A 27948-nucleotide genomic window follows, 5' to 3' on the forward strand; every position below is an offset into this window, starting at 1 on the left:
GAGGATGGGACTCCAATCATCATGATGTATAATAATCTCTTCTTCCCCTCTGGTGTGATGATTACAGTTCGCTGCTTCTGTTTTGTTGGGAGGAAGGGTCTCCCTGAATCATATATCACCATGATTGCTCATCCCCAGCACTGTAGTTGAACTTTGAAACAGAACACTGCCCGGTCCATGATCCACAGAATGGACCAATGAAACAGTCATTTGAAACTGACAGAAAATGGCGGCAAAATGCACCACTTTGCTTGTGAGAAACTTGATCTTGTTCAGTCATATAACCCTGGTGTAAGGGGAAAATTTTACTTGGTATTTTTCTTTCTTTTGTTGTACCAGGATAAGTTTTGGGACTTTTTAGGCAAATCTGAACAATATAATTTATAGCCCAGGCTTCAGGAGCTGTATATATGGCTCACAATCATCAATACCTCCCTTCAAAGCCTATGTCTTGCAACACATCTACCAATAAAGACTCTTTCATGTTTATTTTTGACTCCTTTATAAAGGGAACTTGTGAAATTTCTCTCAGATTACAGGGAAGTAAAATGAATAGGTGCTGTGATGATAGAGTATAGTCTGTTCTGCTGCAAACACTGTACACAAGAAGAAATAAACATAATGACGGGTTGTGACTAAAGACATAGGCGATGCTGAAGCGGCTTCAACTACTAGAGTGTCTAAAATACTATATATAGTATAAAGTATATATTCAGGGTGTAAAAAATAAGATGAAGACAGGAAGAGTGTCTTGTTACTCATAGCAACCAATCACAGCTCAGCTTTGATTTATGAAGAGTACATCAGAAAATAAAAGCTGCACTGTGATTGGTTGTTATGGGGAACGAATGTTCCTCTATATGTACTGGGCCAGAAACATAAACCTCAATAATGCGAATCTATATACTGTATCCAAACTGAGAATTCTGTAACTCAGTGTGGAAGTGTGAACACGGCCGAACATATGGGAGAGGAGCGTCTATTAGATCTAAAATTAAACTACAACTTGGCATAAAAAGAGACAAACCAATTAGTCCCAATGCGCCAAATATTAGAGTAAAACGTAATTTGTTATTTCCATAGCGATTCAGCAACGATTCAGGAAATATCTAATTATATACTCAAAACCTCCATCTCCGCTCATGTTGCTAGGAAACAGATCTTTTTTTTTTTTTTTTAACATTTACAAAAATATTTCTATTTTTACCATTTATTTTGGGAAAACGCAGACTAGGCTTAGAAACGTAAGCCCTGGTGTGACGAAAAATTACAAAAACAGAGTTTCCTCCTAAAATTAAAGAGTCATGATTGTCAAAACAAGGGACGACACTTTATGAATATTGATTTTATAAAATAAGTATTTACAAGATATTAAATTTTTTCACTCATTATTTTTTAGCTTCTATTAGGGTACATTTAGACAGCCGTCTGTGGGGATGTATATGCGCCCGCAAATTTGCGGCCAAATATACGTCCCCATAGACGGCAATGGTGTCGATCCACATGTGTGGCACCGATCCGAGACGTACACAGGGAGAAGATAGAGCATACTACCCGTGTGTGCGGGCCGTGCGTCGCTTTTCTCTATGGTGGGGTCACCTCCTCTCCAGCACACAGCGGTATGCGGGCATGCGGCTGTGTCTATGTACCCTTACTCTGTTGCTCTATAAAAATGTGTTTTAGCTACCTGGAAACCATCAGCAAGTTGCTGATAACTGATATTTCATTGTAATATTGAGTCTCTGTCTAGTACTATGAGTGTATAATGGAGCCCTTCTTCTAAATAGACTGTGATATGTGAGATTGGTCCCAATGGCACAAACCCTTACCATATGCCATCTAAGAGCAAATTGATGACATAGTTGGGGTTCTCTGTGAATGTAGTTGTGGGTATAATGTTAATAAGTTGACATTTGTAGGGGCACTGTGACTTGCTTGATTATAGAGGTGCCGTGAATGACACTGTTATGGGGGCACTCTGACTAACTCTATTATTGTAGTACTGTACTGTGAATGACACTTATGGGGGCACTGTGACTAGCTTTATTATTGAGGTACTGTGGATGACACTGTTATGGGGGCACTGTGACTATCTCTATTATTAAGGTACTGTAGATGATACGGTTATGGGGCACTGTGACTAACTCTATAATTGAGGATGACACTATTATAGGGGAACTGTGACTAGCTCTATTATTGAGGTACTGTAGATGACCCTGTTATGGGGGCACTGTGACTATCTCTATTATTAAGGTACTGTGGATGACACTACTATGGGGGCACTGTGACTAACTCTATAATTGTAGTTCTGTGGATAATACGGTTATGGGGACACTTTGACTAACTCTATTATTGTAGTACTGTGGATGATTCGGTTATGGGGACACTGTGTCTAGCTCTAATATCGAGGTACTGTAGATGATACGGTTATGGGGACACTGTGACTAGCTCTATTATTGAGGTACTGTAGATGACACTGTTATGGAGCACTGTGACTAGCTCTATTATTGTAGTACTGTGGATGACACTATTATGGGGGCACTGTGACTATCTCTATTATTAAGGCACTGTACATGATACGGTTATGGGGGCACTGTAACTAGCTCTATTATTGAGGTAGTGTGGATGACACTGCTATGGGGACACTGTGACTAGCTCTATTATTGTAGTACTGTGGATGACACTATTATGGGGGCACTGTGACTATCTCTATTATTAAGGTACTGTAGATGATACGGTTATAGGGCACTGTGACTAACTCTATAATTGAGGTACTGTGGATGACACTGTTATGAGGGCACTGTGACTAACTCTATAATTGAGGTACTGTGGATGACACTGTTATGGGGGCACTGTGACTAGCTGTATTATTGAGGTACTATGGATGATACGGTTATGGGGCACTGTGACTAACTCTATAATTGACGTGCTGTGGATGACACTGTTATGGGGCACTGTGACTAGCTGTATTATTGGGGTACTGTGGATAACACTATTACGGGGGCACTGTGACTAGCTGTATTATTGTAGTACTGTGGGTGACACAGTTATGGGGTCACTGTCACTGGATTTTGTCTCAGGGCACTATGAGTTATAATATGGCTGCTGTAGATGACACCTATGGGGACACAGTGGAAAAAAATTATTATTGATCAATTGTCACCCCCTCCCTCTCGCCCCCCATGTGACACCAGGCTAATCAGACCCAGGGACCATCAATCGGGTGAATACAGTCACTGAGTAAACAGAATGCATAGGGCGTGGCCAGACAAATTTGGGCGGAGCTTTTGCATTGCCTACTATTTATATGTAATGGATATAAAGACATTTACAAAACCTTTGTAGAGAAATATAACATAATAAAAAGTAAAAGCGACGAACAAACAGTAATCCAGAGAATTTACAGAACGCGAACCAAACTTTATCCACCTATTCTGCATGAAATCCCCCCCCGTTCGTTCAATTTTGGTTCGTCCCAGTTCAAATCTCTGCGTCATATGGAAGGCACAAACTACAAGATCCAAGATCCTTTGCGCCCACCGCGTCTTTTGATTGGCTACTGTAATAACCCCGGAAGTATGGACAGTGAGTGACGTAGCAGCATGGTGAGTTGGTGACCATTAATCCCCGGGATGGAGTACAGGACTTGTTCTATTATACGGTTATCTGTCACTGTCTGTGTTTTGTTACAGGCGACGGGGATCGACCGATTGGCCGGGGCGGGGCTTGTGGCGTTTAGCAGTGTGTTGTTCCTGTATTACACAGTGTGGGTCATCTGCCTGGTGAGTGCTGGATTATTAGCAGGGCAGTAATCCAGGAACATGACGTAGAACTACAAGCCCCAGCATCCTGGTTCTTTACTGTAAGAGCAGTGAGACTATGGAACTCTCTGCCGCAGGAGGTTGTTATGGCGGACTCTATGTACATGTTCAAGAGAGGCCTGGATGACTTTCTGGAGAGAAAAAATATCACGGGTTATGGGGATAAAACATTTATTTAATTCTTAAAGGTTGGACTTGATGGACTTGTGTCTCCTTCCAGCCTTATATACTATGATATACTATGATCCTCTGGGGGAATGAAGGTTAAAGAGCACAATCAGTTTCTTATACAGACCCAGATCTCTATGGACTACAAATCCCAGCATGGTCTGGTGTGCAGGGGATTAATGAGCATGCTCAGACTGCTTATAGAGAACCAGCTATGCACTACAAATCCCAGCATGCTCTGGTGTGCAGGGGATTAATGAGCATGCTCAGACTACTTATAGAGAACTATCTATGTACTACAAATCCCAGCATGCTCTGGTGTGCAGGGGATTAATGAGCATGCTCAGACTGCTTATAGAGAACCAGCTATGCACTACAAATCCCAGCATGCTCTGGTGTGTATGGGAATAATGAGCATGCTCAGACCGCTAATAGAGAACCAGCTATGCACTACAAATCCCAGCATGCTCATTAATCCCCTGCACACCAGAGCATGCTGGGATTTGTAGTGCATGCTCAGACTGCTTATAGAGAACCAGCTATGCACTACAAATCCCAGCATGCTCAAGAGGGCTCAGTATGTATAAGAATAATCGAGATTCCTTTAGAGACCCAGCTGTCTATGCAGTATGAATCCCAGCATGCTCTATTAGGTGAAAATTTCATGAGTATGTTTAGGCTGCCTGTAAATACCTAGCTATGCATGTACTACAAGTCCCAGCATTATATGGCTATATGAGGTCTCTCCAGCATGCTCTGCCTGCCCCTGTATACCCATGTACTACAAGTCCCAGCATTATATGGCTATATGAGGGCTCTCCAGCATGCTCTGCCTGCCCCTGTATACCCATGTACTACAAGTCCCAGCATTATATGGCTATATGAGGGCTCTCCAGCATGCTCTGCCTGCCCCTGTATACCCATGTACTACAAGTCCCAGCATTATATCGCTATATGAGGTCTCTCCAGCATGCTCTGCCTGCCCCTGTATACCCATGTACCACAAGTCCCAGCATTATATCGCTATATGAGGTCTCTCCAGCATGCTCTGCCTGCCCCTGTATACCCATGTACTACAAGTCCCAGCATTATATCGCTATATGAGGTCTCTCCAGCATGCTCTGCCTGCCCCTGTATACCCATGTACTACAAGTCCCAGCATTATATCGCTATATGAGGTCTCTCCAGCATGCTCTGCCTGCCCCTGTATACCCATGTACTACAAGTCCCAGCATTATATCGCTATATGAGGTCTCTCCAGCATGCTCTGCCTGCCCCTGTATACCCATGTACTACAAGTCCCAGCATTATATCGCTATATGAGGTCTCTCCAGCATTCTCTGCCTGCCCCTGTATACCCATGTACTACAAGTCCCAGCATTATATCGCTATATGAGGTCTCTCCAGCATGCTCTGCCTGCCCCTGTATACCCATGTACTACAAGTCCCAGCATTATATCGCTATATGAGGTCTCTCCAGCATGCTCTGCCTGCCCCTGTATACCCATGTACTACAAGTCCCAGCATTATATCGCTATATGAGGTATCTCCAGCATGCTCTGCCTGCCCCTGTATACCCATGTACTACAAGTCCCAGCATTATATCGCTATATGAGGTCTCTCCAGCATGCTCTGCCTGCCCCTGTTTACCCATGTACTACAAGTCCCAGCATTATATCGCTATATGAGGTCTCTCCAGCATGCTCTGCCTGCCCCTGTATACCCATGTACTACAAGTCCCAGCATTATATCGCTATATGAGGTCTCTCCAGCATGCTCTGCCTGCCCCTGTATACCCATGTACTACAAGTCCCAGCATTATATCGCTATATGAGGGCTCTCCAGCATGCTCTGCCTGCCCCTGTATACCCATGTACTACAAGTCCCAGCATTATATCGCTATATGAGGTCTCTCCAGCATGCTCTGCCTGCCCCTGTATACCCATGTACTACAAGTCCCAGCATTATATCGCTATATGAGGGCTCTCCAGCATGCTCTGGCTGCCCCTGTATACCCATGTACTACAAGTCCCAGCATTATATGGCTATATGAGGTCTCTCCAGCATGCTCTGCCTGCCCCTGTATACCCATGGACTACAAGTCCCAGCATTATATGGCTATATGAGGGCTCTCCAGCATGCTCTGCCTGCCCCTGTATACCCATCTACTACAAGTTCCAGCATTATATCGCTATATGAGGTCTCTCCAGCATGCTCTGCCTGCCCATGTATACCCATGTACTACAAGTCCCAGCATTATATGGCTATACGAGGTCTCTCCAGCATGCTCTGTCTGCCCATGTACTACAAGTCCCAGCATTATATCGCTATATGAGGTCTCTCCAGCATGCTCTGCCTGCCTGTACCCATGTACTACAAGTCCCAGCATTATATCGCTATATGAGGTCTCTCCAGCATGCTCTGCCTGCCCCTGTATACCCATGTACTACAAGTCCCAGCATTATATCGCTATATGAGGTCTCTCCAGCATGCTCTGCCTGCCCCTGTATACCCATGTACTACAAGTCCCAGCATTATATCGCTATATGAGGGCTCTCCAGCATGCTCTGCCTGCCCATGTATACCCATGTACTACAAGTCCCAGCATTATATGGCTATACGAGGTCTCTCCAGCATGCTCTGCCTGCCCATGTATACCCATGTACTACAAGTCCCAGCATTATATGGCTATACAAGGTCACTCCAGCATGCTCTGCCTGCCGGTACCCATGTACTACAAGTCCCAGCACTATATGGCTATATGAGGGCTCTCCATCAGTGCACTTCCTTTGTGTGATTCAGGGATTGTTAATTCTGCCTCTCCATTTTCTCTCTTTCCAGCCATTCATCGACAGTGACCATGTGATCCATTCCTTCTTCCTTCCCCGGGAGTATGCCGTGCTGCTGCCCCTGCTGGCCGGGCTCATTCTACTCCTACTCATGGGTGAGTCATCAGGAGCCATGCATGCATGTGTATTGGAGAGTCGGGAGGAATAGCTGTCAGCAAAATAAGCACTAGACCTAGAGGTGGCACTAACTGTTTTTCATGTAGAGTAAAAATACTTCTGGCATTTTAAGTATTGTTTTTAGCCAAGGAAAAAATTTGTAAACTTTTTATAAATAATATGTAGCCATATAGTATGTTGAAGGAAATCTACCATCAAAATCCATCATGATAAACCAGGGACACTTACTCATAGATCCAGGCTCCGTGACTGTGGTATCGTCTTATATTTGTTATCCATGGCCTCATTCCTTCTAAAATCAACTTTTAAAATTACCAGAGCCCCTCTGTGCTGCAACTTCACAGGCTGCTACACTGTCTCCCCCTGCTCCCTCAGTAATTTTCCCTCTCTCTCTCTGCCTGATTTAACCTCACTGCAGTAGATGAAGTTATAACACACAGTGGGAGGGGGAAGTAGTCTTGCACAGTGTGTCTGTGAATCTGCAGCACGGAGGGGCTCTGGTAACACTCCCTAGTGGCCAATAATTTCAAAAGCTTATTTTAGACTGGAGTGACTGGATCTATGAGTAAGTGTCCCTGGTTAATCGTGTGATTTTGATGGTAGATTTCCTCTAAGAAGCTGCAAGGAAACCATTACTATAACAGTTTTCCATCCATAAATAGCAAGTGCTAAATTTTCTTTTACATTACAAAGTAAACATTAGCCTTAAAGGTGTTTTACCAACAATTTTAAATAATCTTTGGTAATCTGTGAGATTGTTAGGATTCCTGCCAATCTCGAGAACAGACCCCTGCTATGCCTTCCCCTCCCCCCGCGCAATTCGGGGGGTTATCACTTATGGGTCGAGCCGCAGCATACGTTCTGCTGCTGCATTCAAAAGTATGGGAGTGTTGGAAATTGCTTAGCACAGCGATCAAGTATCTATGGGACTCATTTAATGCAGATTGGAATTGCTGTTATGATAGAATGAATTCAGTCTACACTGTAGTTCTAGCATGCTATTTATGAAACAGAGAGATCAGGCTGAGCAGTACCGCAAAGGTAGAATAGACTGTCAGCTCTGTGGTGCTCAAAATCTGGCAGCCGATAATCATATTCTTGTCTCTCTTCCATCAGGGGTCTTTGTGACTTATGTCATGTGGAAAAGTCGTCCCAAAACGAGTCCTAAAAAGAAGTCGCAGTGAAGATATCGCTAAGTTACCGGACCCTTTTTATGTGACTGTGAACTGCAACCAACATTCCCCAATGTCACCCATCATATGGCTCTCATGGTGAAGCCGCATATTAAGGATCAGGAGGAAAAACTATAGCTTCCCTTCACTTGACTGCACTATAGCTGTATTCAGGGGTAGAGGGTGCCACCTGCTGGCTGTACTGCTACATGGCAGATGCTGGTGAAATGGAGAAAACCCAGAAGATGATTATTTATGTTTTCAGTCCTCATGTAAATCCTTAGTTATTGGATATGATGCATTTTGTCTTTGCTTTATGAACATTATTTAACTTATAATTTTTGACTAGGGTTTACAGAGGTTGCAAAAACATGTCAGCTTTTTTCCAAGAAGGGCTCCACACTTAGCAGTAATACCCTCCAAAACCTTTGCACCTAAGACCCATTCACATTGATGGAGCTCAGCTGCAATATTAGGCACAACCTGCACACAGGTGTGGCGCTGTCTTAGTAAGAAAACCGCCGTATTCATTAAAATGCATCTTTAACATGAAGGAGGAAGACGTCTTCATTTAAAATTCCTTGCAGATCTTCCTTGTGAATTAATTTGCTTTATTACAGACAATTATGCTGCATTAATGACATTAGGACAATTATCAGATCTACATAAAGTATACGTTGTGTCTCCCGCCATATGTGCAAAATACTGGAAGACCTGGAAGGGAAACTGTAACTGAACCGATGCATCTTTTTTATTAATAAAGATTCCTTTTATATTGCAGTTACCCGTTCCTTATTAATATCTCTATCTGGTGTGAGCTAAATATCTGGTGTGAGCTAAATATGCCGAAAAATCTATCCTGATCTGGTTGTTTGTTACAGTGTATCAGTGTAGGTAGAATATTTAGCTTGGCTAAGGCTATGTTCACATTATCACTTGATTTTCATGATGATTTCTGCATGTTACTTCTTTCACCTATTGTTTTTAATGGGTAACTGCACCATTATTCACAACCATGGAGATTTAATATGCTTTACTCTGGGCTGGAGTGGAGACCTTAAGATCCTTGTCAGAAAACTGGTCGGGACTATAGCTAAGATCTCTGCCAGGTCAGCTGAAGCCTCTTGGTAGATCCGGGATGCCATGCACCAACATGGGGGGAAATAAGCACCATGGCATCTGGTGGTCATTGCTAGGCCTCATAGGTGCCATGTCAGATCCTTATAACCCCATGTTTGGATCCCAAAGAGGTCAGAGAAGGGGCATTTAAATGCCATGATCAGTGTTGCTTATGGGACAACCTGCGTTATCTATGACTGGCAGCGAGAGGTGGGTATAATACACCTGCCAGGTATGTTGCATCCAAAGAATTAGGGGATAAACAATGTCATCTTTATAGTCTAAGGGCAGTATGGCATGACCGTGGTTGGACACTGAATCACAGACCATTCACTACCTGATTTTCACAAACAAACCAAAATTCTCAAGTCAAAGCTGCAAGCATCATAGCGATATATGATGCAAGGAGTCCCCTCTACTTGTAGAACAGCAGCATCGGACTGTAATCATTCCTACATTGGGGAAGCAGGGACTCCATACATTCTACATCACTTTGATGCACGGAGTCCTGTCCTCAGCACTGTGGTCGGTCCTTGACACACTGCACAGTCCATGATTCACAGACCAACCATGAAACCTTCACATTTTGCTATGGGACTCCATGATTACTTGTAACACATGTGATATTTTGGGAAGATATAGATCAGTTTCACCTAAAGTACATTAGCAAGCCTTGCAATGGGTTAACAGTAATCCACATATGATGGCGGCAGTGCCACATACACGTCATTAGCTGTTGCTCCCTGGGCGCCCCTTTGTTACAGGGCACAATCTCTGCGCCTATTTGCGCGCTGATTGCAGTAAATAGAGACAGGATTATGGCGTCTCGGGGGAGTCGTGACTGCAGAACATTTACTCGTCCTACTTGCATCTTATGGGAACAAATAGGAGCCACGTGACAATAATTTCCATTCTAATAAGTACCTGTACTTCACACTAAGTTGGGCACACTACCCCCCGATGATGGCATCGCGTATTGGTTACCTGTTATTTATACAGCGCCAATGTATTCTGCTGCTCCCGGGGGTGGGGGGGACATATCTGTCACATATTACACAGATACTAAAGCATTGTGATATTTTACTGCCCAAAGGGAAGGAGAAAATTAGGATCTTCTATGTCCAGTCCTGAAACCATAGTAGGTGATCGTATTCCATTCTCTGCATACATACCCTTAAAGGGGTGTTCTAGGATATAGATATCCTCAGGTTATTGGAGTAAACAGTCAAACAGCTCGTTCCACCACCAATAAGCACGAAGATACTGCCATGGTAGAATGAATGGCTGCGATATCTTCATTCCCCACCGAGCACAGTGCCGTACATTGGGGCACATTTACTAAGGGTCCGAAAGCCGCATTTTCAGCGGGTTTCGCAATTCTTTTCCGTTTGCCCTGAATTGCCCCGGGTTTTTGGGGCACGCAGTCGGATTGCGGTGCATCGGCGCCGGCTTGCATGCGACACAAATTGGGGGGCTTGTACCTCGGACAACCCGACTGATTCGGACAAACCGCGGAATTTAAAAAAGGAATTGTGTCGCAAGAACAGCACTTACATGCACCAGAAAGAAGAAGGTGAACTCCGACGGACCTTAGCGGGGGAAGCGACACATGCCGGAAATTGGACGCACGATCTTAATGAATCGATGCAGACCAGAATCCTTGTCGGACAACGCATGGCAGGGATCGCGACGGGACGGGTAAGTAAATGTGCCCCATTGTGTAGTGGCTGTACCTGGTATAGCAGCAGGAATGTGGCTCGGCTGGACAACCCTTCTTGGAGCTGTTAGAGATACATGTGGGATTCCTGGGAGATAAAAAAACCTTCACACATACAAGTTTCCCAGATTAAAGTCAATACATGAAATAATTCTTAATCACTGAGCCGTGACGGAAATAGAAGGTACGATCCCGTTTACAGGGACTCTTCATGATGTACAGAGGAGCTGTCACGGCTTGTAAGACACAGGGGAACCACAACAAAGCGACACAGTCACTTGGCAACCAGACCCAGGTAGGAATCTCCATGTTTATTTGTGCCTTTCACCTGGGTCTCCCTTTACCTCCGGCCCCACCCTCGCCGCGGCAGACCGGCTTCACGTGGATTTCTACAAGGTGCTTATTACTTGTGCTCCACCGGGTTTGACTTTTGACCTTCTTCCAGGTCCATGTAGCATTTGTTACACCAAACTATAGGTCTGGTTGATTGTCTCAGCCCCTGAACGACCTGCGATCATCTGCTGATCCAACTATGACCTTCATCACTGATTATGACCACCCATATTTCGGATCTTTAGCCTCCACTGAATGTCTTTCTCTTGCACTTACAGAGCCATTGAAACTCCAGAATGATCACTGCCACCCCCAATATTACAAATGGAGAGAATTAACAAGACCAGGTCCCAGACGGGAAGTCGGGTGTCTGTAAGTAGAGATGATGCTGCTCCATTTCCAGTTCTTGTATCTGGCTGCCTCTTTGTTACTGCCTTATATCTGCATTACAGCCGCAGCTCAGCCTCTCTGGCACAAACAGTAGTTTATGGGAAGTTAAAATGTTAATGTACAGTCTGCACAGACAGTAAGAAGTGTTAACTATTTCAGTATCTTTAATAATATCAGACTGCAATTCTTTGTGCCCAACAGATAATGTGATGAATGGGTGGAAGACTGTATGTAGTGAGTGCCCCCTAGTGGTGGCTGTATAATATGTATGTAGTAAGCTCCCCCTAGTGGTGGTGTATAATCTGTATGTAGTGAGCTCCCCCTAGTGGGGGCTGTATAATCTGTATGTAGTGAGCCCCTCCTAGTGGTGGCTGCATAATCTGTATGTAGTGAGCTCCCCCTAGTTGTGGCTGTATAATATGTATGTAGTGATCTCCCCCTAGTGGTGGCTGTATAATCTGTATGCGAGGAGTTTACCCTAGTGGTGGCTGTAGAATCTGTATGTAGTGAGCTCCCCCTAGTGGTGGCTGTATACACAGTACTGTACATAGTGTTGTCCTCCTACTAGTGGCTGTATAAACTGTATGCAGTGAGCCCCCCTGGTGGTGGCTGTATTATCTGTATGCAGTGAGCCCCCCTGGTGGTGGCTGTATAATCTGTATGTAGTGAGCTCCCCTGGTGGTGGCTGTATAAACTGTATGTAGTGAGCTCCCCTAATGGTGTCTGTATAATCTGTATGTAGTGAGCTCCCCCTAGTGGTGGCTGTATAATCTGTATGTAGTGAGCTCCCCCTAGTGGTGACTGTATACACAGTACTGTACATAGTGTTGTCCCCCTACAAGTGGCTGTATAAACTGTATGTAGTGAGCTCCCCTGGTGGTGGCTGTATAATCTGTATGTACTGAGCTCCCCCTAGTGGTGGCTGTATAATCTGTATGTAGTGAGCTCCCCCTAGTGGTGGTATATAATCTTTATGTAGTGAGCTCCCCCTAGTGGTGGCTGTATAATATGTATGTAGTGAGCTCCCCCTAGTGGTGGCTGTATAATATGTATGTAGTGAGCTCCCCCTAGTGGTGGCTGTATAATATCTATGTAGTGAGCTCCCCCTAGTGGTGGCTGTATAATATGTATGTAGTGAGCTCCCCCTAGTGGTGGCTGTATAATCTGTATGCGAAGAGGTTACCCAAGTGGTGGCTGTAGAATCTGTATGTAGTGAGCTCCCCCTAGTGGTGGCTGTATACACAGTACTGTACATAGTGTTGTCCCCCTACTAGTGGCTGTATCAAATGTATTTAGTTTGCTCCCCTGGTGGTGGCTGTATACACAGTACTGTACATAGTGTTGTCCCCCTACAAGTGGCTGTATAAACTGTATGTAGTGAGCTCCCCTGGTGGTGGCTGTATAATCTGTATGTAGTGAGCTCCCCCTAGTGGTGGCTGTATAATCTGTATGTAGTGAGCTCCCCCTAGTGGTGGCTGTATAATATGTATGTAGTGAGCTCCCCCTAGTGGTGGCTGTATAATATGTATGTAGTGATCTCCCCCTAGTGGTGGCTGTATAATCTGTATGTAGTGAGCTCCCCCTAGTGGTGGCTGTATACACAGTACTGTACATAGTGTTTTCCTCCTACTGGTGGGTGTATAAACTGTATGCAGTGAGCCCCCCTGGTGGTGGCTGTATAATCTGTAAGTAGTGAGCTCCCCTAGTGTTGGTGTATAATTTATATGTAGTGATCCCCTCCTAGTGGTGGTGTATAATCTGTATGTAGTGAGCTCCCCCTAGTGGTGGCTATATAATATGTATGTAGTGAGCTCCCCCTAATGGTGGCTGTATAATATGTATGTAGTGATCTCCCCCTAGTGGTGGCTGTATAATCTGTATGTAGTGAGCTCCCCCTAGTGGTGGCTGTATACACAGTACTGTACATAGTGTTGTCCTCCTACTAGTGGCTGTATAAACTGTATGCAGTGAGCCCCCCTGGTGGTGGCTGTATAATCTGTAAGTAGTGAGCTCCCCTAGTGGTGGTGTATAATTTATATGTAGTGATCCCCTCCTAGTGGTGGCTGTAAAATATGTATTCAGTTATCTTTCCCTAGTGGTGGCTGTATACCCTGCATATAATGAGCTCCCCTAATTGTGGCTGTATAAACTGTATATAGTGAGCTCCCCCTAGTGGTGGCTGTATACACTGTATATAATGAGCTCCCCTAGTGGTGGCTGTATACACTGTATATAGTGAGCTCCCCCTAGTGGTGGCTATATGATCAGACTGATCGGATTATGATTTTGGGAGTCAATGCTCTATCATCCCCTTGGAAATAAACTGCAAAAGCCTTAAGATTATGCTGTGACCTTAAAGACCTTGGGTGTCTATTATTGTGTTCCTAGATTGGGGTTAATTTTACTGCAATTTATATGTCGCAGGGGTGGATATAGTTACCTGTTATATGAGGAGTGTCTCACATGGGATGCCTTTATGTTTCCTTTCTTCTCTGACAATCTGTTGCTAGGTGACACTTAGGTTAATTATGTGTGTTTGTAATTAATGACCAGAGCAGTAGAACTGACCCCACCGCCACTCCGTACACATAGTCCAGAGTGAGCCATGTATCCAGACCACAAGCACTTTCTCCCTCCGGAGGAATCACAGGTAGGACGAGCACGCAGCATCCGATAATCTAAACACTCGGATAATCCGGAATTGCCACGAAAAATAGACAGTAAGCAAGAAGATAGTATCTGTGCTCCTGTATACAGCAGTGAGTTCCAAAATGCAAGAAAATCGCATTGTGTGAACACGGCTTTGCACACGTTACAGGTGAAAAATGCATTTAAATCTGCACCAAACAATGGAGGTTCTTATCAGCGTTTTTCATGTGGATTTGTGTGATGTATTTCGCGTTTTTGATGCATTTTAACTTTTACCTCCTTTTTTTCCACTTGATTTGATGTCATTTGCAATAAGACTCTGCGTAACATCTGCTTCAAATTTCATAGATTTCAAAGCCCATAGGCGTCAATGTAAAAAAAACCCAAAAAACGTGACATTCATTTATTTCTAGCAACAATCACACAACAATTTATGTGCTGAAAAAAAATCTACCCTTTTCCCAAATCACATTTACCCCCAGTGCTATTGTATTGTGCGGCATACAGGCAGTCCCCTACTTAAGTACACCCGACTTACAGTCGACCATTGTTACAAACGGACCTATGTATTTTGGTAATTTATTGAACTTTAGTTTTAGGGTACAATATACAGCTGTAACAGGTGTCTGTAATTAAGATTTATTGTTATTCATGGTTCTGATGACAACCCAACATTTTTAAAATCCAATTGTCACAGAGACCAAAACATTTTTGTCTGGAGCTACAATTATAAAGTATACAGTTCTGACTTGCATACAAATTCTACTTAAGAACAAACCTACAGAACCTATCTTGGACGTAACCCGGGGACCACCTGTAATTTCAAAACTCTGATATGCATGGGGGGGGTGGGAAGGGAGCATAAGAACGGTGACACACGTGGCGTTTTTGTTGTGTTTGTGCATCCATGAAAAACGCATCATATTTGCATATTGGCTTTTTCATTGGGTTTTAGGTGACTTAAGTGTCTTAATTTGGCGTTTTTAACCTTTGCAGTTTTTTTGCCTGCTTTTTCAAAGCGGTTGCGTTTTTGAAAACGGACATAGTTTTATGGTCTGCGTTTCGAAAAGCATGGCGCAAACGAAGATCACTGCGTTTTTCCATATTCCAAGAGAATATGCAATTGACGCACATCAAGTATGTGACCGATGTTAAAATTTATCTCTCTGCCTTTGGTGACTATAATAATAATAGTCATGTGCAAGTAGTGTGACTCTCTGTAAATAATGGAATGTAAATAATGTAAATCATATACTAAAAATGGAAATACGATGTATATTATAGAAATATGCCTTTGTACTAATGAATGGATAACAATACCTATGTACATTCTAAGTCTGCATCCCTTCGGGGATCTGTTAGTGCGTTCCTCTGCCATTGGTCTATGTAATTATGGCTCTCTATTCATGTCCGATATCATATGCCAAGTTTTGTTACATCTTCTTTTCCCGTGCGTCGGAATTCCTTTGCTGTAGACACTAAAAGCAGTTAGGCGCGGATGTGGTGCCACTACGCATGCGCAGCCTCACGGGTTGCCACGGTAACCCGTACAGGAACCTGATACTACCACGTGGAAGTGACTGGAGAGTTTCCGGGTAAAGACGCAATGCGGCGCAGGCGCAGACGGCTGAATAGCCGTGCCGCATTTTAAGTGAACGGTGTTCTCCACCTTCATTTGGTAAGTCACTGAGGGGCGGGTCTCTTATTTGACCTGTTAACGCTCAGTTGACTTAACGGAGCCGAACTGGCATCGGGAAACACGGGGTGCCGGCTGTAACATATAGCCGGCACCCCAGTGTAACACCCGCGATCAGAGTGGGCGCCGATCGTAGCTTATTAACCCATTAAATGCTGTGGTCAGCGCGACCGTGACATCTAACATGCCTTCCGGGGGTCTTACCCCCACGATCGTTCCCCCCAAACCGTTTTCGGGGGGCGCCGATCGTTGCTAAGGCATCTCTGGGGTCCAATCGTGACCCCAGAGATGCCTGAAGGCAGTGTCTGAAAGATGGCGTCTGTGACGTCATCTTAAAGACACAGGGGGTCATTTACTAAGGGCCCGATTCGCGTTTTCCCGACGCGTTACCTGAATATTTCCGATTTGCGCCTATTTTCCCTGAATTGCCCCGGGATTTTGGTGCACGCAATCGGTTTGTGGCGCATCGGTACTGGCATGCAAGCAACGGAAATGGGGGGGCGTGGCCGCCGGAAAACCCGACGGATTCGGAAAAAACGCCGTATTTTAAAAAAAAAATGGTCGCACAGGCCATACTCACATGCACCACGATGAAGACGATGAACTCCAGGGCACCTCGGCGGACTTCGGTGCAGCAGCAACACCTGGTGGACATCGGGCGCAGGACCTTCATGAGCCTCTGGAACGCAAATGGACCGGGTAAGTAAATGTGCCCCATAGTGTCAACTTATGCATGTGCACAGGCTGACACTGCTATTACTCTGCAATACATGAGTACTGCAGGATATTATCATGAACAAGCAATCAGATGATCGCTTGTTCATGTCCCATGGTGGAAATAGTCAAAAACTAAAAAAAAAAAATAAAATAAAGTAATAAATCACTAAAATTGCCCATAAGCCCTATAACATATAAAGAGACATATAACGCTAAAAAAAAGTCTAAATCACAACACAAACCCCACATATATATTATCAATGCGTCCTTAACAATCCATAGAATAAAGCTAAATAATTATTGAACCCGCACGATGAACGCCGTTAAAAAAAAACTGTTAAAAACCCGCTAAAAATTATGATTTTTACCCATTAAACCACACAAAAAATGCAATAAAATTTGTTCAAAAAAACATACGTACTCCACAATGATACTGGTGCAAAGTACAACATGTCCCGCAAAAAACAAGCCATCAATTATCTCAATAGCCAAAAAAATAAAAATGTTATGCCACTTGGAAGACGGCAATGCAAAAATTATAGGTTTTTCCCACATTGGGTTTTATTTGGCAAATTTAGTCAAACGTAAGAAAAAATATTCATGTATGGTATCCCCGTAATCGTATCGACCCATAGAATAAAGATAACATGATGATTAGGCTAAACGGTGAACACAAAAAAAAATAAAAAATCAAGGAAAAAATCCAGTACAGAATTGATTATTTTTTACTCCTGCCCTCAAAAAAAAGTTCTACATTTTCAACAGTAGGGGATACCAACCCCAAAATGGTAAAACTGGAAAAAGCATCTCATCCCGCAAAAAAAATGCTGTCACATGGCCCCAATAACGAAAAAGCTAAAATTTTATAGCCTACAAAAGGGGCCAATGAGGAAAGTAAAATCCTGGCAGCTGCAGGTCCCTCCTTCCCTTCTGCGCCTCGCTGTGCCCCCATAAAACAAGTAACGTCCACATGTGGGGGGTCTCTGCACTCGGGAGAAATTGTATGGTGGATTTTATCTTTTGGAAATGTGTAAATTTTAGGGCTAAATGAACGTATAACCGGCACAATTTGACCATTCTAAATTTCACCTCCATTTTGATTTCATTACTATGAAGATCTCAAAGGGTTAACAATCTTCCTAAAAGCTGTTTGTGCTTGAGGGGTGCAGATTTGAAAATGGGTTGGTTATATAGGGGGTCTTTTGATGCTAAATATGTAAAATTTCATACAAAACGGGATTTATCCCCAAAATAGTCAATTCTGAAAATACGGAAAACCGATGCTCGATTTGTAAGCCGCGTGACATCAAAATAAATTATCCAGACATTTAAAAAATGATGAAAATATAAAGTAGACATATGGTAAATGTTATTCGGCAAGTTATTTAGGTGGTAAATCTATGTGCCTGAAAACGCAATGATTTCGAATTTCGACAATGGCAAATTTTTCAAAAAAATCATAATTTTTTCATTTTTTGTAAATAAACGCAAAACTTATCAGCCAAAATTTACCACTAAAATGAAGTACAAGATGTGAGGAAAAAAAATTCTCAGAATCGTTTAGATAAGTAACAGTGTTCAAAAGTTATAACCATATAAAGTGACGCAGGTCAGAATCCAAAAAATGGGGCTGAGCCTTAAACTGTAAAAAGGCTGCGTCCTTCAGGAGTTAAACTTAGCCACATAGGAGCATGTTGTCACACATTGGTTAACATCCCGTGTGAACACACGACTCTTCTGAGGGGTGAGGCACTCCTTCCCCTTCACCTTCAGGTCAACCCTACTTGGAGGCATCAGATCTATGGTAAGCAGCATTCGTCTCTGGTCCTTTAAATGACATTTGCGGATCTTTGAGCCCAACTAAACAATATGCTTTATCTATTTGTTTGCAGGGCTACTCTTATGTTCATATATTCTCCCTCTGATGAGACCTCTGGCGAAACGCGTCAGGAAGGTGTGATACGTGTTTAGTACAGGGTGCAGTTTTGGTACCGCCCTTGTAAGGACGGGAGTCTTGGGGTGATAGGGCAAGACTGTTAGGGTCCATCACCCTTCCTCCTGCCGCGATACTCGACAACCGGATCGGACGGCTCCTACCCAGCCCTACATCTTCTATGGGTATTGTATGCTGGTACAGTAAGACTCAATGCCTAACGGGTGGAGGTATAATATAAGATAGTCTGAGGCCAACATGTCTCGCGGCAATATATCTCCTACCCGCCCATTTTTACGTTTTGATGCTATCCGCATTATGTTCACCTTTCTCTTTTGGTGTGGTTTTTGACACTGTATTTGGTGGCGTTAATCAAGGTGGTCTAATTTATTGGCTCTGAGTGGGTACAAGTTCTTTTAGAATATTTGTAGTAAACGTTTATTAATTACCCTTGTGCTGCTTTGTTACCTATATACCATACTATAATATAACCCTACACACGTCCTCTTCCACATTGCAGTCACACAAAATTTTTTGCAGCAGATTCCCCCTATGAGAACACCCACCCGCCCTCTCTGTAGCGTCAGCTGATGCCGTGTAATCGATGTGTGCTGACTCTTCCAGCGAGCTATTTGCTGCCTTTAAATTGTCAATGGGATTGTGTGTGTCCTCCTCCCCGTACTGCAGTGATTTTAATGGAGCAGACTATTTAATGTGCGGGGAGGGGAAGGGGCGACGTTGCTGTTTTGTAGAGCTACAGGAGCAGGTGACCCTATGTGCACTCCAGTATATGAGTTACTTTTTATAGGGGGGCTTATTCCCTATAGGGGGGTGCAGCAGCGTGCAGACTTGTAGTACTGGGCACCCTCCTCCTGGGGAGGTGGATCATGCCTGGCATGGGGTGCTGTCCAGTTTAGGAGGGTGAGCTGGAGAGAAAGGAGGGTCAGTCAGGGTGAGCAGGGGGTGGCCGTGCTGAGCAGTAGGGGAGATATATACCGGACTTGTAGTCATCGAGGGAAGGAGTCTGACAGATACAGTAACTGTGTATGCGAGAGGACGAGGAGCAGGTGCAGCCCAGAGACAGCAAAGGGGAAACTCTCAGTGAGACATAAGAACACGTGGGGGCTGACAACTGTGACACATCAGAATGGAGAGGGAAGGAAGACGAGACTCTGTCCACAGTGCCATGATCCAGAAGGTGAGCAGCAATTCTTACCCATATCCTGCCCCAAGGTAGACCATTGGCGACAGAGCCTCAGTGGGCCCCTTTGCAGTGAACTCACATGGCGGTATTAAAAATTCAGAAACTAAAACAGTCTCCTGTTCCTAGTTTATCATCCCAAACAGCCCCCTTATGGTTATTTTATATAAAACCCATCTCACCCCCTATGGATTCATTAGATACAGCCCCGTTACCCCATGGATTCCTTATGTACAGCCTTATGTGCCCCCCCCCCCCCCCCCCAGGAGCCCTAGTATGCCCAGCCCTGGTGCTGGCCCTGTCATGTGCCCATTCTGTATCTGAGACACCCTGGTTTTCTACTTGCTTAACAATCTTATGCTTAAAATTGTTCTTGCTTTACTAATATAATTCAGTTACTATTTAGAGAGACGCTAACTGTTCAACAAACTTTTCTATAATCCATAAAAAAATAAAAAAGAAGACACATTGTCATATATCTTATCAGAGGATTGTGATTATTACTCCACCTATCGGGCTCCTTTCCTCCTTAACTAACACACAGTTTCTGAAATCTCTGCTGAATCCACCTTACCAGGGCAAGATGGGCTGGACTCACAGAGCTATGGCAGTATATAAATGTCTGTAAAGAGGAGGGGGGGAGAGAAAAGACACAAACAGGAGATACTGCAGCTCTTAGTAAGTTTTCTATCTTACCCCCGTAGCTGTATTCCCATTCATTCAAGTTGGTTTTTCTCTATTATGCCCTTTATGATGCTTATGCTTATGAGATAGAAAATGTGGTTCATTTTGATAGAACTACTACTACAGTTTCTATGGCAGACCATACTGTATATTCCTGTCCTTTAACTACTAAATATTACAATCTATTAAGATGCCTTCACTTTTGCGGGTTTATAATGGATCACCCCTGAGTCCAAAAATACATTATCTTTGAGTTTTGTCATAACTTTTGCATGCTCTGTGATCTCTTGTTCTCTGTATGTTGGTGATGCTGGGTGACAGTGACGGGGTGATGACACCCGCTCACATGGTCAGATCACACCCTCCTGCAAATGCTCTGACTGTGCAGGACCGTGCCTGGAGCCATTGTTTCTGCCCGGCTTTTCCATTTACTGTCATCCTTTTTATGGAGGATATTGTGGCAGCGTGCTAGTGCTAGTGCGGTACCTCCGCCTTGTATACTATCCAAGACTCTCCAGACTCCATTATATATTCATGGTACTGTAATCACGTTGATGTGTATTACTTCATCTGAATTGTAACCTACTGTAATTTCCTTTTATTTACTTCTTATAATTAGGGGGAGTCTCGGGGAAGCGCAAGGAGGCGCAGACTCTTCTGGAAGCTCCGACAGCGTTGGAAACTTCTTGGTCTTTTTGAAATTGATAAGGATCATGACTTTTACCCATTGACGTGCGATCTAAAGGAAGGACTGAAAGATGCCGTTCAGGATACGATCCAGACTGAGGCCACGGTGAGCCACGTGTTATGTGCAATGCTGATTGGTACCTTAGAGAGAGATTTCCACTAGACACAGGATAGCCTATAATTGTGGGAATGATTAAAAATCACAAAATGAGGAGTCCACAAAGGACTTAAACATCACGTATTGGACAGTGTCCTGTTTCACGGACTGACCACAGTACAGACGACCGGGACTCCGCGCATCATAGTGATATATGATAGGAGTCCCTTCTTCCATGTAAAACGGCAGCGTTGAGCCGTGTTTATAATTCTGGTTCAGCCCTGCTGTTCCATAAGGGATTAAGGGACTCCTTGTGTCATATATCATTATGATGCGTGGAGTCCCGTCCTCCGCCCTGTGATCCGTCTGTGAAATCTAGCCAGTACGCGGTCCGTTTTTCACAGACCGACTGCTGTCGTGTCCACCCTCCCTAAATAGTGTTTTGGATTAGTTATGGAGCCTACAGAGCCGGCAAGTGAAAAAACCTGTGGTGGCCTCTACATTAAAAATTCTAACTCGTAATGTCTGGTGTATAAATCATCACAAAAAATTATGCCTTTTTTTATCCAAAAGTCAGAATTTCAACTTTTATTTTTATATTTGCAATATTCCATTTTTTTTTTTTTGTGTGAGACTTGTGAAATCCTGTTTGACATTTGGGGACTTTAAGTGCTAATTTAGCATGAAATTTCTTTTTCAGCAGTCGCTTCTTACAGATGAGGATTACAGCGCCAAACTCACCCAGGGCCATGAGGTAGGAAGTCTTTATGTCATCGTTTTTAACTACTTATTTCCTGGGCCTTAAAAGTTTATATTTTATTTTACTGCAGTGTCTGGGGGTCAGATTTCTACTTGAGGTCTCTGACCTGCTCCTTCTATATTGCTAGGGGGTAATATAATTGTATATATAATATAATTATTAATATATAATATTATATTACCTGAATTATAATAATAATCGCTTTCAATGGTCATGTTTACGCAATGTGCAAAACTCCAAAGTGTCTTCTCCAATAAGAGGAATATGGCTTGTGATCCTCTATTCCATATCTAATGGGTAGTTGGGTGGGATGGCCTTAAACTATAAAGTATAGCAGGATAGAAGACCCCCAATACCAGTTATTTCCTTGCTGTTATATCTCTGGCAGGGCTATGTTATGAGAACATACGCGGGGCCCGTGTTCAAGCAGTTTCGCCAGTCTCTGGGTGTAACGGAGGAAAGTTACCAGAGATCTCTGTCCTCCTGCGGCCTGTACCTACAGTTTATTAGCAACTCAAAGAGTAAAGCCGACTTCTTCCTGACGTGAGTATATTGGGTTATATCACTTTACTAAGGTGACTCTCCAGCTATTGCGAAACTACAACTTGAAATGCTGTCTGTGTATGCTGGGAGTTGTAGTCTTATGGTAGCTGGAGATTGGAAACTTCTCATGTAATACATAAATACATAGCCATATGGTATAGCCAATATTTATGTGTCTGTGAATATTATGTGGCATTAAAATGTATTTTTTTGTTTGCAGAAATGACAAGCGGCTTTTCCTGAAGACACAGAGTAAGAGAGAAGTTCACTTCCTTCTGCAGATCCTGCGCAAGTACATCCAGCACTTCCAGTCCTATCCGCACTCCCTGTTGGTGAAGATATTGGGTAAGTAGTGGTGGCCTTATTAGGATAGCTAAAAAATATTAGATTAGCGGGGACTTCACAATGCAGTTTAACCCCTTGGTGTCACATGGACATAGACAATGTATGAATAATAATAAAAATTCAGTCATATCTATATATATATATATATATATATATATATATATATATATGCACACAGATTACGCAGCCCTGCACAGAGCTTGCCAAGTCAGTCATATACAAGCAGTCCCCGGGTTATGTACAACATAAATTTTTTGGTCTCTGTGACAATTGAATTTTAAAAATGTTGGGTTGTCATAAGAACCATAACAATAAAGCTTCATTGCAGACACCTTTAATAATGGTTAAAGCTGTTTATTGTAGCCTAAGGCCAAAGTACAGTAAATTACCATTATCCAGAGGTCCGTTTGTAACTAGGAGTCGTCTATAAGTCGATGTTCTTAAGTAGGGGACTGCCTGTATATGAAGCAAATTTAGGAGCTGAAATATGGTCTGAAAAATACCCCCCACAATAGGGTGCCACTCCATGGGGCACTTAATTCGGTGGTTGTGGTACATAAAAATACAAGCCCCTACTAACCGGCCTAACAGTAGTAATAGCTACTAGATAACAAGCTAGATTTTGCAATGGGTTCTAGGAGCTATATCTGGGTACTATCTTTAGATGGGGCAGGTGAGTGTCCTAATAGCTGTAAAGTAGTAATAACATAACATAAGCTTGAATGTCCTTATTGTTCTGTACAAACCCAATGGACTTATACAGAACTGCCTGTAGGATTTCTGAACTTGCTTGTTCAGATTTAATGACCCTAGCGCCCTCTCCTGTCCAAATCTGCAAAGCAGAAGCAGAAATATATACAATGCACATAAAGTTTAGGGAATCTTCCAAAACCGGAATACATTAGACGGCAATCAATGACCTTTGATCCTAATATCTCTCTTGTTCAAGGAGTGCACAGCATCACCAGAACTCAAGAGAAAAAGGTAAGAAAAATTGTGTTGGATAATACAGTATGTTAGGTTTCAATTCTTTGTTATGTCAAGATACCTCATTGCTGTCAGTGAATGAGAATGTGCAATCTCAATTTACATCTAAATTCTGTAACAATACAATGTCCTGATCTAGGGGGGATGGTGTACAGTAACTGATTTCGACTACTTTTGATGTTCAGCCTGTAACCTGTATAGACCTGCTAAAAGACTATCTCCATATACTGTATGTCTGGTCCCTATCAATGATTCATGTTCATTATCTTTCATTACAGAAATATTTCATCATTATGCAGAGCGTCTTTTTCCCGGATGAGAGGATCACTGGCCGGTGAGGATGGCATCATAACCTGTCAGAGGTTGCGCCCTTTGGATTTTTCAGTGTTTGGTGTTAATAGGTGTTTTCTATTATTTCAGGTACGATATTAAAGGCTGCCATGTTAGCCGCTGGACCGAGCCAGAGCCGGAGGGAAGCAGAGTCCTCCAGGTCTTCAAGGATCTAAACTTTGAGGGAAACGTTATTTGTTTGGGTATGTTATTAATTTTCCTTTAAAGGGACATCCACTATGGAAAGTGCCCCCATTAATATTTCTGCCTGGTCCCAGTCACTATTTATTATAGTGTAAACCTTAAAACCTGGGCCCAAGGCATCTAGTGAGTCAATTGGCCACCCACCAAGTTTGATACTGCCATGTAGAGATACTTAAGAAAGCACATAAATGCTCATACATGTGGCAAACTCGGTGTATCGCTGCATAATTTTTGTGCGCTATATAAATAATGGAATTATTATAATAATATGTGCCAGCTCCCGACAAACCTTTATGCAAGAGTCCTTTAAGGTCCATAGGACAGCAGCCTGGGTGACCACTATTAGTGTTAGTTATCCTTGAGGAAAGAATATGAACAAGCAATGAGGGGCTCTGGTGCAAAGAATAAAATGAAGGAGTTGAACCACAACCCATCGGGCCATGACTATAGTTTTAGAGGACCTAAAGAAAATGAAAGCTGGGCTACTAATATGTCATCGCTCTATGCCTTGAGTTTTGCTAAGTTTCCCTTTTCCTAGGTTTACACTTTTTTCATGAAACTCCCCTTCTTCCGCAGACCAACAACGTTCCTGGCTCCTTCGTCAGACCGAACTGGACACTCATTTCTTACGGGACCTCAATGTTCTGGATTACAGTCTTCTTGTTGGGTTCCAGACCCTACATCAAGATGAGAAAAACCAGAGCTGGTCTTTAGCCAACCTAATTGTCCGCACTAAAAGGTAAGGAGACGTCCAGACACATCAACATCGCCCTGGGTTGTCCGATTATATGTGAAATATTTGTTCTGTATGATTGCCTTTAAGCAGTATCCATCTTCCCGGTATGAGATGCAATACCAGGTCCATCCTATGAACTAATTCTTCTTTGTTTCCCAGGTCTGTAAATGGGACGGGTAGTCCGACTACATCCCAGTGCGCTTCTGTTCCCGGCACCGTAGAAGAGGAAGGTGAATCCACTGACAAAGAGGAAGAGGGGACTGAGTTTAGTGGCACCCCAGACCTGACTTCTGCCAGACGGGTGCCCATGAAGAGAATCGGCCAGCAGGCCAGCACCGTGTCCAATATCTCTGATGTTATTGCTCAGAACCGCCGCCTGCTTCCTAACTACAAAAACCCGCTGCACGTGATGGACGGGCCAGAACTGAGATACTTCATTGGGATCATAGACATATTCACCGTCTACGGACTGAAGAAGAGACTGGAACATTTATGGAAGAGTATGCGTTACCATGGGCAGGAGTTCTCCACTGTCAGCCCCTCGCGTTACGCACACAGGTTGTGTCACTGGGTGGAGACCCATACCGTGTAACCTACCCGTAAGAGTCCGGTTACTGGGAACATGGTTATGCATCCTTGGCCTTCAACATACTGCTTCATTGTGAATGCCTTCATATTTAAGTTAAAACATTAGGAATGATGCTGAGCTTGCACTTCATAACGGTAAATATAAGTGCACGACGATATACACTAAACGGCCACGGACATGAGATATTCAACTGGGGTGAGATTTATTAGGTATCAAGAGAAGAACTGGAGTTGAGAAAACATTGACAAAAATTTGGCATCTAGACAATCCAGAGCATCTCTTTAATGGCAGGTCATATGGGGTGTCCCAGATAGTCAGTGATTAGTATCTAACACAAGCTATCCAGAGAAGGCCATGGTCATGGGCACCCAGGATCGTGGTCTATGGGGTTGTGTAGCTGTACACTGTTGAGAGTGGCTATGATGTCCTTAGTCCACTGTAAACTGTAAGGGCCTGAGCAACAGAGATGGATCCTGGAGCAGTGGAGAAGGTTGTCTGGCTCAATGGTTGGTTGTATGAGTGTCTCAACATGCAAAAGAGATGGTACCAGGAAGACAAGCTGAATGGTGCTGTGGGCAATGTTGTGCTGGGAAACCCTTGTGTCCTGGCACCACGTGAAAGCTACCTAGACACAAAACTTCTACCAATACTGAATGGCTTACAGGACTAATACCTCACTTGGCAAGGGTGCTCCTATGTAAGATATTGTCCTGACCACATTGCAAATATATACAAAAATGGTCTGAAGTCCAAACTGGTGACTTGCCTCCAAATTCCAGGGATCTCAATCTGATTGCGTACTTTTAGAAGGCTTATACTGCTGGTAATGTCTTAGTACCAGATACCCCCAACACCTTCAGTTGCCCATAGTCAATCCAGATCAAGGCAACTGTGGTGGCAGGAGCGGGGCCTCCACAATATTAGGCAGGGGTTGAATGTAATGGCTCCAGTAAAATGTAAATGCTTCTACCAAAGCAACGCTTCAAGGACTGATCTTGAAAAGCCACATTATTGCCTGCTGCAAAATACTACGGCTTATAATGAATGTAATAAAAAATATTTTATGTAATACCAGTCTGCATTATTCATGATACACAAAAGGCAAGTTAATCATGTCAAGTTATATTGGGCCATTTCACGTTGCATTAACTTATCAAACACACAGAACTGCTGCATTTCTTTACATCATACCTTGTTTTTGTCCATAAGGCCTCATGCACATGACTGTATGTTTTTTCCATTTCTGTATATACAACCCCTTTCCAACAAACGTATGATTTCTCCACTCCTGTATTTATGTGCTCTATGAAGGTACATTCAGACCAATGATGCCAGTTGCGTAACTAGAATCTGATGGGCCCCAGTGCAAAGTCTGTGCCAGGCCCTGACTATCATGTATGGTTTATAGTAATAATCTTCTCATATGGGAAAGTGACACCACAAGGGCCCCCTAAACCTCTTGGGCCCAGGTGCGATCGCAACCTCTGCACCCTCTCAAGTTACGCCCTTGAACGCTGCTCACCCCTCCACTCTACATAGAGAAGTACAAGGCCGGTGGCGTAACACAGCGAAATATAGGACATGTCCAATATTTCTCTGTACGTGGTCACAGTGTGGTGAAACATCATGTGCTCACCACAATGTGTGGACCAATATCCCTGTTACGGCCGAGCGAATAAGCCCTAAATCTGTATATACATGACGTTGTACATCTGTATGTTCATGTATGTCACTGTATCCGTATAAAATACAGTGGGCTGGGTAATGATGGCTGATTATTGGCTGACAGAATGCACTTCCCACTGGTTTTGGTTTCCCTAAATACTGCAGGTATATATATATATATATATATATATACATATATATATATATATATATATTGCGGCATACAGTGCAGAGCCCTATGCAGCACGTATGCAACCTGTATTATAAACGTTCCCATACATTTCTATGGGCGGAAATATTGGTGAATATAGGACATGCTCTATTTTTTTATTTTCTTTTTTTACTTCTTGCTCACGGTACACATATTCTGCTATGATCACGCAGAGGGCGAGCTGGTGACGTCACTGGTATGGTGTCAGTGTGTCAATCGGCCAGGGGG

At 43.4% G+C, this 27948-nt stretch overlaps 2 protein-coding genes across 7 annotated transcripts; both read left to right on the plus strand.

Moving 5' to 3' along the window:
* Positions 1-3475: 3475 nt before the first annotated feature.
* On the plus strand, positions 3476-8907 carry DPM2 (dolichyl-phosphate mannosyltransferase subunit 2, regulatory). 2 transcript variants are annotated; one of them, XM_072124210.1, is made up of 4 exons: positions 3476-3605; positions 3693-3782; positions 6831-6933; positions 8072-8907. In XM_072124210.1, exons 1-4 carry the CDS (start codon positions 3603-3605, stop codon positions 8137-8139), a joined length of 264 nt encoding a protein of 87 aa, XP_071980311.1. In that variant the 5' UTR covers positions 3476-3602; the 3' UTR covers positions 8140-8907. The 2 variants fall into 2 exon arrangements, with proteins under 2 accessions (XP_071980311.1, XP_071980310.1); XM_072124209.1 differs by lacking the exon at positions 3476-3605 and having other exon boundaries at positions 3633-3782.
* Positions 8908-11260: 2353 nt separating this feature from the next.
* Positions 11261-26995, plus strand: PIP5KL1 (phosphatidylinositol-4-phosphate 5-kinase like 1). Of its 5 annotated transcripts, XM_072124213.1 has the most exons (11): positions 11261-11359; positions 11575-11668; positions 21186-21359; positions 22051-22104; positions 22499-22653; positions 22874-22998; positions 23948-23982; positions 24264-24319; positions 24406-24518; positions 25096-25258; positions 25415-26992. In XM_072124213.1, exons 2-11 carry the CDS (start codon positions 11621-11623, stop codon positions 25845-25847), a joined length of 1356 nt encoding a protein of 451 aa, XP_071980314.1. In that variant the 5' UTR covers positions 11261-11359; positions 11575-11620; the 3' UTR covers positions 25848-26992. The 5 variants fall into 5 exon arrangements, with proteins under 5 accessions (XP_071980314.1, XP_071980316.1, XP_071980315.1 ...); XM_072124215.1 differs by lacking the exons at positions 11261-11359; positions 11575-11668 and adding an exon at positions 14221-14336 and having other exon boundaries at positions 25415-26991; XM_072124214.1 differs by lacking the exons at positions 11261-11359; positions 11575-11668 and adding an exon at positions 19326-19879 and having other exon boundaries at positions 22054-22104; positions 25415-26995.
* Positions 26996-27948: the final 953 nt, after the last annotated feature.

Source organism: Engystomops pustulosus, chromosome 9 (assembly GCF_040894005.1).
Source record: "Engystomops pustulosus chromosome 9, aEngPut4.maternal, whole genome shotgun sequence".
Taxonomy (NCBI): domain Eukaryota; kingdom Metazoa; phylum Chordata; class Amphibia; order Anura; family Leptodactylidae; genus Engystomops; species Engystomops pustulosus.

Coding starts and splice junctions, on each gene's coding strand:
- PIP5KL1 (XM_072124212.1), top strand. CDS start 19,829: ATGGAGAGGGAAGGAAGACGAGACTCTGTCCACAGTGCCATGATCCAG. Junction 19,880..21,185: donor ACAGTGCCATGATCCAGAAG/GTGAGCAGCAAT, acceptor TCTTATAATTAG/GGGGAGTCTCGGGGAAGCGC. Junction 24,320..24,405: donor GATGAGAGGATCACTGGCCG/GTGAGGATGGCA, acceptor CTATTATTTCAG/GTACGATATTAAAGGCTGCC.
- DPM2 (XM_072124209.1), top strand. CDS start 3,633: ATGGAGTACAGGACTTGTTCTATTATACGGTTATCTGTCACTGTCTGT. Junction 3,783..6,830: donor CAGTGTGGGTCATCTGCCTG/GTGAGTGCTGGA, acceptor CTCTCTTTCCAG/CCATTCATCGACAGTGACCA. Junction 6,934..8,071: donor CATTCTACTCCTACTCATGG/GTGAGTCATCAG, acceptor CTCTTCCATCAG/GGGTCTTTGTGACTTATGTC.